Source organism: Gymnodraco acuticeps, unplaced genomic scaffold (assembly GCF_902827175.1).
Source record: "Gymnodraco acuticeps unplaced genomic scaffold, fGymAcu1.1, whole genome shotgun sequence".
Taxonomy (NCBI): domain Eukaryota; kingdom Metazoa; phylum Chordata; class Actinopteri; order Perciformes; family Bathydraconidae; genus Gymnodraco; species Gymnodraco acuticeps.
Genome location: NW_022990513.1, coordinates 2,646,752 through 2,657,129, shown reverse-complemented (window position 1 = coordinate 2,657,129; position 10,378 = coordinate 2,646,752). Strand labels below are relative to the sequence as shown.

General features: G+C 40.2%; 1 protein-coding gene across 2 annotated transcripts in view; it reads left to right on the top strand.

Moving 5' to 3' along the window:
- LOC117553248 (aminopeptidase N-like) overlaps positions 1 to 10,378 on the top strand; it is a 33,249-nt gene that overhangs the window by 4,963 nt on the left and 17,908 nt on the right. Inside the window, exons 5-11 of one of the 2 annotated variants that reach the window (XM_034227107.1) lie at positions 82 to 208; positions 887 to 1,041; positions 2,023 to 2,136; positions 2,223 to 2,366; positions 2,550 to 2,615; positions 4,677 to 4,742; positions 4,861 to 5,036. In XM_034227107.1, the coding sequence (XP_034082998.1) occupies positions 82 to 208; positions 887 to 1,041; positions 2,023 to 2,136; positions 2,223 to 2,366; positions 2,550 to 2,615; positions 4,677 to 4,742; positions 4,861 to 5,036 (848 nt within the window). The remainder of the gene's footprint in view (positions 1 to 81; positions 209 to 886; positions 1,042 to 2,022; positions 2,137 to 2,222; positions 2,367 to 2,549; positions 2,616 to 4,676; positions 4,743 to 4,860; positions 5,037 to 10,378) is intronic. The other variant, XM_034227108.1, reaches the window with a different exon arrangement.

Below are 10,378 nucleotides of genomic sequence, written 5' to 3'. Positions count from 1 at the left end.
CAGACAGACAGACAGACAGACAGACAGACAGACAGACAGACAGACAGACAATGTTTACGATAAGATGTGCTTTTTGTTTAGATCCGCATCTTTGCCAGAAAGCCTGCTATTGATGCTGGGCAAGGACAGTACGCCCTCAACAAGACTGGACCCATCCTTAAATTCTTTGAGGGCTATTACAGTTCCAAATACCCTCTACCAAAGTCTGGTGAGTCCACCACACATGATGTTCTGAGGCAATGCTTCATTTCAATATCCTCCTTTTGGCATGTATCTTTGTTAAATGTATTCTTGTTGCATACAGTAAGTACTTCCCTTTTTTTTGCTCAACATGTAATAAGTACTACAATACAGCTACATTAAACAGCTGTTTCACTCCCCTTCGTGGTAAGTAGGTCTTGCCATCATGTTTACTGCCATCATGTGTGCTTTTATGATCAACCCCAAAAAGATCTGTTTTTAGTGTTAGACATTGACCTCCACCTTAAGTGAAACAGCTGTGTCAGTCGTTCTGAACCCATATAAAACATGCTCGTGCTTCATCTCTCCTCTTGTCTATTGATGGAACACTTATCTGTTCATCACGGGGATGTGTGTGTGTGTTTATGACATGGCTTTGGGAGCGGCATCTGAGAAGGTCACAACAGAATCAATTATTAACTGTAATTGTTTAAGTGTTTCATGAGAGTTGTAATCCATCTTCATTGGCCCGCTCAATCTGTCCAACCCTGGTTTTGTTAAATAGTTTTAATTTCTCTTTCTAGGCCACCCTCTGTCCAGATTACATATTTTAACTAAGGTGCAGATAGAAACGACTTTTGTCAACTTATAAAAAAATAGTAACTCCACATGTAATGGACCACAAATGATTTATTTTCCAATGCAGATCAGATAGCTCTACCAGACTTCAATGCTGGAGCCATGGAGAACTGGGGTCTGATCACCTACAGAGAGACGGCTCTGCTCTACGACGAGTCTTTCTCCTCCAATTCCAACAAGGAGAGGATTGTTACCATCATCGCTCATGAACTGGCCCACATGGTTAGGTTTCAATACTACAATTTAACACTGTAATACTAAATGTAGTATTTGTGCAATTTAAAATGCTGTATGAGCAGCAAAGCTTTAACCGGCGGTGAAAGAAGTATTCAGATGCTTTCCTTGAGTAAAAGTACCAACACATTATTTTCAAAATACTTAATTACAAATAAAAGTCCTGCATTATAAATCTTACGAAAGCAAAAGTACTTAAATAAGTATAAAAGGCCAAATACATAATTGGAAGTAAAATTGCCTTTATGTGTGTATATAATTATATTTATATATGAGACATTTCTAGAAAAGATTGTTGCATCAAGTAGCATTTCACTAAGTTCTAATTGACTTTTTGTCAAATATTTAAATAATTTGACTTTTTTTATGTTAATAACAAATGTATCTGGGTCTCTGTGCACCATGCAGACCTGCCTGTCTAAATGTTCAAAGTCATCATAGTAATCACTTTTTGTACTTCTGCTTGTCACGTGAATCGCTTTACAGTGGTTACATTTACTCAAGTTCGATACTTAAGTACAACTTTGAGGTACTTGTACTATACCTGAGTATTCTCACTTAATTTGACTTCATACTTCTTCACTACATTTCAGAAGACAATATTGTATTTTTTATTAATCTGAAATGGACCATTATTGAATACATTTGGAACTTTTATAATAATTTGATGCCAATACTTTTGTTTACTCAAGTAACATTTTGAATGAATGACCTTTACTTGTAACAAAGTACTTTTAAATGTATTATTGCTACTGTTATTTAAGTCCAACATCTCAGCACTTCTTCCACCACTGACGCTTTCTTCAGTTTGGGAACTAATTTAATAATAACAAATATATTTAGAGAGATTGTGCATGACCTTGAAAGAGAAGCTTAGTGGTACTCTCAGGGCTGCAGAGCTGAAGCGCTGCTGTCTGGGTTATTTGTTGTATTTCACGTTTGGTCCTGTGCTCTGTGCTCTCCCTTCAGTGGTTTGGTAATCTGGTGACCCTGAGGTGGTGGAATGACTTGTGGCTGAATGAAGGGTTTGCATCCTATGTTGAATACCTGGGAGCTGACAACGCTGAACCCGATTGGAACATAGTAAGGATTTGCCTCTCATGGCCTCAGCAATAAGAGCAGTGTAGGATGATGAAGGAGTCTGTTTTTTCTTATTTGTCTCATAATAGAAAGACCTCATCGTGCTCAATGACGTCCACAGGGTGTTTGCTGTTGATGCCCTGGCCTCTTCTCACCCTCTGTCCTCTAAAGAAGAGGACATTCAGAGACCAGCCCAGATCAGTGAGCTGTTTGATGCCATCTCATACAGCAAGGTGACCTCACACTGTCAGGCCTTAAGAGAAGCAGGACACTTTGCCATCTCTGATCCTAAAATCAATACTCCCAATTACTTTTCTCCCATAATCAGTTTTCTCACAAATATGCCATATCATTTGCTACAAAGTCGCTCAAAGTCTGGTCTTCATAAAGTTTTTAAAGTGTTTTCATATCCCCAGGGAGCATCTGTTCTGCGGATGTTGTCGGATTTCCTAACTGAAGGAGTCTTTACACAGGGACTCACGGTAAGAACTTTATAAAGATCTTATAGTCTCCATTTATTTGGCAAAGTTAAGAATGTGGCAATGAAAAACTGAAACGTTGACTTAAATAAATGCATTATGAAAAACACTTACACATTAAAGCTGCAAGCAGCGATAAACAGGCCTTCGCAAGTCAACGCACACGTTGGGGTATTTCGAGGATCGCTGCATGTGCAGCACTGAATCGCCATCGTCACGAACCAATCCATATTAACATTAACCCACATTTTTCTGTGCATGTGCCCAAATAAGCTACTTCCTGCCACCACTTTCGTTTTGCAGTTAACTAACATCCTCCCTGTTAACGCGTGTGCCAAGTTCTGTGTTTTTTAGGGGGCTCTCGCCCCCTTCCCACGGCAAAACACAACAACCCTATCGGTTAACTAAGATCATCACTGTTAACGCGTGTGCCAAATGTTGTAGGAGTAGCCTACATGCGTCGCTAAACCCCAAATAAGTATGTTGAAGTATTTTAGGGGGCGCTATAGAGCCACCTTGCCACACCAAAACACAACAACCATATAAGTTAACTAAGATCATCGCTGTTAATGTGTTTGCCAAGTTTCGTGCTTGTACATGCATCACTTAGCCCAAAATAAGTACTGTTGATGGGGAACAATGCGTAGCCATGGCGTTCTACGACACCGCACAAGCCTCAGCGTCTGGAAAGGTGAATGTCTTGATATTAAGCTGGCCAAATATGAAGGTGATCTGATTAACCTGCTGAGAGCTGTAAGCCAAAGTCTAGCAACAGTAACTTCCTGTGGTCACAAGGGGGCGCTATGACTATGATTGAAAATTGGCCTATAGATGTCTTCAGGACGGGGCTTTTATTAAACGTGTGAAGTTTTGAAAGGTTTTGACCATATAGAGGCGAGTTACACCCAGACACACCACTTTCACTTTGGAGCTTCCCCCACCTCTGAAGGCTTATCTGATCACGTTTCAGAGGGATCTGAAGAATCTGGGAGGAGGACTTTTTGGTCCATAAGTTGTTACTTCCTGGTCCCAGCAGGGGGTGCTATGTAGATGAGTGACTTTGGTCATGCAGCTGTCTTCAGGATGGGACTCTCATCATCCATGAGGAGTATATGGTCGAGATGTTTTCCACCACAACGCCACGGCAAGACCGTTTGATATCGACAAAAAACAAACGATAAATTGTGATTCTCCAAGTCTTCTGATGGTACTGGCCACATTTGGAGTCGATCGGATTAAAACTGTAGGAGGAGATTTTGACACGGGCCCTGAAAAGGGCAAAAATGGCAAAAGTTGAAAATTAAAAAAAGATGGTCGACTTCCTGTTGGGTTTACGATCTGCCTCCCATTCACTTTTTTTTGCGTCCCATCATGCTACATATGCATACCAAAATTCAGACTTGTCGGTGAAAGCACAACAACACACTGCTTGTTAGGGGGCGCTATAGAGCCATTTTGAGTCCACCAATTATGAAACCCCCAAAATATCAACATTTTCAACAGACCTTACAAGTGTGTGAAAAATCTCCGTCTTTTGAGCATGTAAGGCCCTCAAAAAGTCAATTAATTTGGTAGAAAAAAATAATAAAAAGAAAATAATCACAAGGATTTCAATAGGACTTTGCTCCGACTCTGTCAAGCTCAGGCCCTAATAACTGTATTAGGTTAGTTGAAAGCAATAATGTTAAGCTGAGCCTAATATTTTGTATTTAAACTTAATATCATTGATTTCACCTAACTTAATACAGTTATGTAAGGAGCCCTGTAGGGTTCATAGAGAGAAAAATAAATAAAACGAGGCCACGCTTTATTAATTTGTGCGCACGATATACTTTCTCGTTTGCACGAGATACTTTCTTATGGTTAGACACATCGAACTGCCCGATTATTACGCCATATTATTAGTTTTATGAAGAAGATGTCCAGTTGCCAGGGCGTGTGTGTGTGTGTGTGTGTGTGTGTTTGTTTGTGTGTGTGTTTGTTTGTGTACAGGTCCCCTGCTTTACTCTGAAACCTTCACCTCTAAAGAAGTAGTGTGTGTGTGTTTTCTCTGTACCCCTGCAGAGCTACCTGAATACGTTTGCCTTTGGGAATGCAGTCTACACAGACCTGTGGGAACATCTGCAGATGGCATGTTATTTTATATAGATTCTTAAGATTTTAATGTTTAATGTTAATCATGATCTCTAGTACATACCATACTGCTGGCTGTTACATCATTTGTTTTCTTGTTTTTCTGCTTCCAAAGGCTGTTGATAATAATACTGGCACCCAACTTCCTGACTCTGTCAATAACATCATGAACACCTGGGTGCTGCAGATGGGCTTCCCTGTGGTTACCATAGATACCCAGACTGGGGGCATATCCCAGAAGCACTTCCTCTTGGATCCAGACTCTACGGTCACTGTTGAATCTCCCTTCATGTGAGTACACTTCTTTTCTTAAATACACTCCGTAAACCCCCAAATGAGTTACCAACACTTCAAACCCTTTCACATTTAACACACTGCAGTTCATTAAAAAAAAACTAGAGAATGCAATTCCTGAAGAAATTGCTAGTGGGAATGCTTTATGCTGGAAAGCTGACGCTAAACTGCTATGCTGAAATGTAATGTGTAAGAAGAAAGTGGATAATTGAGATTGAAATGATACATGAACACTGGGGGCTTGAATGTGTGATGAGAGAAGAAAATAAAGTAAAAATGCTTGGAAAAGCAGCAGAATATTTGAACTGCAAACTTTTGAACTAACTTGATGGCGAATGATCTGTCGTCATGCCAACAGCATTTGATGACACCCCATAATACGCTTAGATGCGTTGATGGCTGCATCGTTACCAAACCTGTGAAGTTTTGGGCCGTTTGGAGCATTTTCACTGAAGTTATGAGAAAACCGTGTTTCATGGTGAGCATTGAGTTGCCATGGCAACGACATTTGAAGAAATCTCAAAACTGTCCCGTCGATGTCTTCACGGCTGGACTGTTAGCACACATGTGAAGTTTGAGCACTTTTTGAACATTTTCATAGGAGTTATAGCAATATTGTGTTTTATGGCGAGGAATGTGTTTCCATGGAAACGGCATATGATGACACCCCATAATGGACGTAGAGCTGTTGAGGGCTGGACCGTTAACCATTATCTGAAGTCTGCTGCTCTGAGCATGTCAGTTGGAGCGATGACATCATCGTGTTCCATGACACAGGTGTTTATAGTTGAGCTAACGAGGTGTCTAGAGATCAAACGTTTCCATGGTGATCGAATAAATGTGGCAAAGGCTCAAATTTGTTGAACAACACATTTGTAACAGGTTTGTTAATTGACCAACAAATATGAACAGTTGGAAGATTGAAAATGGGACTATTATTAGGATTATTTGTAGGTCATTGAAAAGTAGAAATAGTGCTACTTGAACTGGGACTGGTTAACTGCAGTGTCAGAGGATTTTAAATACCTTTGTATCTCTTTGAATGTTACTCAGATTGTTAACAGTCCTACTCGCCCTAACATTAAGTGCCCTAATAAATCCTCCCTAATTGATCTCATTTTAACTAATGTTCCCCATAAATACTCATCTGTGGGAGTATTTGCAAATGATCTGAGCGATCACTGTGTTGTAGCCACAATTAGGGACACTAAGGTCCAAAAGGTTAAACCTCGTATTATCATCAAGAGAGACAAAAAACATTTTGTTGAGCAGGGTTTTGTTCATGATCTGTTTGGGTTTGATTGGGGTAAAATCGATCTGTGTGCTGATGTAGAAACTGCATGGTCTTATTTTTATCTTGGTTTTATGGAGATCATTGATAGACATGCACCCCTGCGTACTTTTAGAGTGAAGGGACGAGACAATCCTTGGTTTTCTGCTGAGCTGTCTAGTCTCCTACATGAGAGAAACAAGGCCTGGGCAAAGGCTAGGCAATCAGGCTCAGAGGTAGAGTGGCTGCGTTTTAGGCAAATAAGAAATAGCTTCACTTCACATGTCAAAAGTGCTAAATCTAAGTATTATCTGTCAGTAACCACAAAGAATCTGAGCAACCCTAGAAAATTCTGGAAAGCCATAAAATCGATATCCACCGGTGATATCCGTAATGAGCTACCTCCGTGCCTTACTACAGCATCTGGCTCTATATCGGACAGCGCTACTATGCTAAATTGCTTTAATGAGCATTTTGTGTCCTGTGGTTCTCTATTTGATTCTGTTTCTAACTCTGCTTCTGTGAACACTACAGTATGTGACTCAGAAAATGTGTGTTGGAAAACCCCTTCAGTTTTACTCCTTTTACTGTTGATGTTGTTCGTGAAGCTTTAACCAAGTTAGATCCTAAGAAACCGGCTGGCCCGGACAACGTAGAACCTTTCTTTTTAAAGATAGCTGCAGATTTTATTGCTCCACCTCTTACTACTCTTTTTAACCTCTCCCTCAGCACTAACACAATTCCAAAAGTATGGAAGTCAGCGTATGTCCTGCCTTTGCTAAAAGGAGGGGAGGCCACCTTATTAAATAACTATAGGCCAATCTCTAAATTGTCAGTTCTGGCTAAGGTTCTTGAACGCTTAGTGAGTGAACAGGTAAAGGAGTTTTTATGTACAAATGACATCATGTCTAAACATCAGTCAGGCTTCAGAAAGCTACACAGCACCATCACTGCCACAATGAAAGTGGTGAATGATGTGGCGAGTATTTTAGATAATAAGCAGAGTTGTGCAGCTCTATTTATTGACCTTTCCAAAGCGTTTGACACCGTCGATCATCACATCTTAAAGCAGAGGCTACTCAGTATAGGCATGTCCAGCCATGCAGTGGGTGGTTTGTGAACTACCCCTCTGAAAGGTCCCAATGTGTTCACTTTGATGGGCTGTCTTCTGAGTGGTTAAACATTGCTAATGGTGTACCACAAGGTTCAGTTTTAGGTCCGCTATTATTCTCTATCTATATTAATAGTTTAGGTGAAAATGTCAAAGGAGCAACCTTACATTTTTATGCGGACGATACCGTGATGTATTGTGCAGGTCCCTCGATTAACGAGGCTGTTGTTAAATTACAGGCTGTTTTTAACATTATTCAGGCTCAGCTCTCTGAGCTTAAAGCTTCTTTTAAATGTAGAGAAAACCAAGGTAATGCTCTTTTCAAAAGCTAAAGCTAAAAAGACACCAGAGCCTGTTTTAGATATTGTAACTACGCAAGTAATACAACTTGAAGTTACCTGTTACAAATACCTTGGTATCTGGCTTGATGATTGTCTCACTTTTAAACTTCATGTCAATAACCTGCTTAAAAAGCTGAGGGTTAGGCTAGGTTTCTTTTACAGAAATAAGTCCTGTTTCTCGCTTGAGGCCAGGAAAAGGCTAGTCACTGTGACCTTTTTACCTGTGCTGGATTATGGTGATTTGTTATATATGAATGCACCTGCCAATTACCTGAGCAAGTTAGATGCTGCGTATCACAGTGCACTGAGATTTTTGACAAATTGTAAAGCACTTACGCATCACTGTACCCTGTATACCAAGGCGGTTATGCCATCACTTACTGTACGGAGGCTCAGTCACTGGTACTTTTTCATTTACAAAGCCATGTTGGATAAACTACCATCTTATATCTGCTCCCTGATCTCTCTGCGAATTGAAAGTACTTATTGCCTGAGATCGCATGCTGTGGTTTTATTAAATGTGCCAAGTGCTAGGACTGTCTTAGGGAAGAAAGCTTTTAGATGTGCAGCTCCACTAACATGGAACAGTCTGCAAAAAGAATGGAAAATTACCAAGCTAGTACCACTACATGTTTTTAAAGCTCGGTTGGATGCTACAAAATCAGATGCTGTTGGTACCTGTACTTGTGGTTAAATATGTAAATTGTAATCCCTGTACATTTTGCTGTATGATGTCCTTTTGTTGTTTATGTTGTTATGTCTTCTTGTGGAACCTACTGCTGCAGGTCTCCCTTGAGAAAGAGATCATTGATCTCAGTGGGATTTTACCTGGATAAATAAAGGTTTTGAATTGAATTGAATAGAATCATTTAGAAAGACGTGAACATTGAAGTTTCTATTTTAGAAAAGCTGACACTGTAGTGCATCGCTGGTTTTACAAGTGATTTATAAGAGTCATGTTTAAAGACGTGCAATACTTAAAACGTTTATAAAGATCCTCTGAGTGTGTGTCATTAGTTAGCTGATATAATGTTAGGGATAAATACCTTGACATATTGACTACAAGAGCTTGAATCAAACAAGCAACCTTGTATTTGAAAGATGAACTGACATAGCAACAGTCGCACCTGGTATATACGTAAGTGGTGTGGCTGAGTACTTTAAAGGGTTCATGAATAGAGGGGACTTGAATGTGAAATGAGAACAAGAACATAAAAGTCTAAATGCATGAAAAAGCAGCAGAATATTTGAACTGAACACTTTAGAACTAAAAGCATACGTCACCAATAATGTCTAAAATATGTGGAACATGTTGAAGTCAGTATGAAGTCTCCATCAGACGGAAAAGAATAGGCTGAGACAGTCTGTTAAACTCCAGTGACCACGTCATTAGTCTGCTGCTCTAATTATGTCAATTGGAGTGATGACATCATCGTGTTCCATGACACAGGTGTTTATATTTGAGCTAACGAGGTGTCCAGAGATCAAAGGTTTCCATGGTTATCAGTGAGAGGAGAGCTTTTTTATTGTTCTGAATGAGAGATAAACCTGTTACATGTGAACGTTTTGTTGAAGAACTGTAACAGATATCGGTGAAATTTCAAAGCGTGAAGCATGTCAAGGAACTTGAGCATCTGAAGTGTGCTTTTTGTGTACTTTCGGGTTAATAATGTGGCCTTTTGGGAAGTTTAACTAAAGGTGTGCGGCTGCTGTGGTGGGGAAAGGTGAGGCTGAATTTACAATGGGGTGTAATGGAGACATGTTGAAAGTTTTTGTCACTTCATGCCCTCTAGAGGCATTTTGTTTCATTATTTTTGCTTAATTATTTTCTTTCTTTCAAGCTACGAGATGTTTTCATACGTTTCTCATGAGAAATTATGTCTCAGGAATGTAGGGTTTGGGAATTATGGCAGGTTTAAAAGAAAACATGAAGGCAAAATTAAATCTGTCCTCCACTGTAGCTGTGACATCAAGCACTCTAAAATCTGAAGAAGGCCTCTTTACCAAGGTCTGAACAATGTTATCTCTAAAAGTAAGAATCAGATTTAAAAGTTGTTTCACACGAATAATGTCAGACAGATGTTGTGATGCCCCTGTGGGTCCATCAGTAGAGAGGGTGTGGCTGTTCTGTCTGTGCTGCATTGGCTCCAGTGATTGCATTGATTACAGTAACTCAGGGCACCTGGGTCTGGTGTCCTGCAGCTATTTGAAGCCTCTCTGCTCCTCTCTGGTCTCTCTCTGCTTTTTCCTGCAGGCACCCGGCTCTGATGAGTATAAACCATGAGTTGACTTGAACTGTGTGGTGCAAATAAACACCTTTACCTACCCGTTGACATGTTGTGTCTCCTTGTTGTTGTGGCCTTTTGAGCCAGGTCGCAACAAATGGGGGCTCGTCCAACGGGTTATTTGTTTAAAAAGTTTGTGTAGTGCTCAGAGCACATGGTGTCATTGAGCAGCTGATTCATGGTCCAGCTGTGTGCTGGCTCTGCGCTGCTATTTGGGGGACACATCATGTCTTTTGGGTTTCAGGAAGCTGTAGTGTTTGACATGTCGTCAGGTTTTGTGTGCCAATCAGAAGGTAAGATGTTGCTGTTTGTTACGCTTTTGTAAAAGAGGT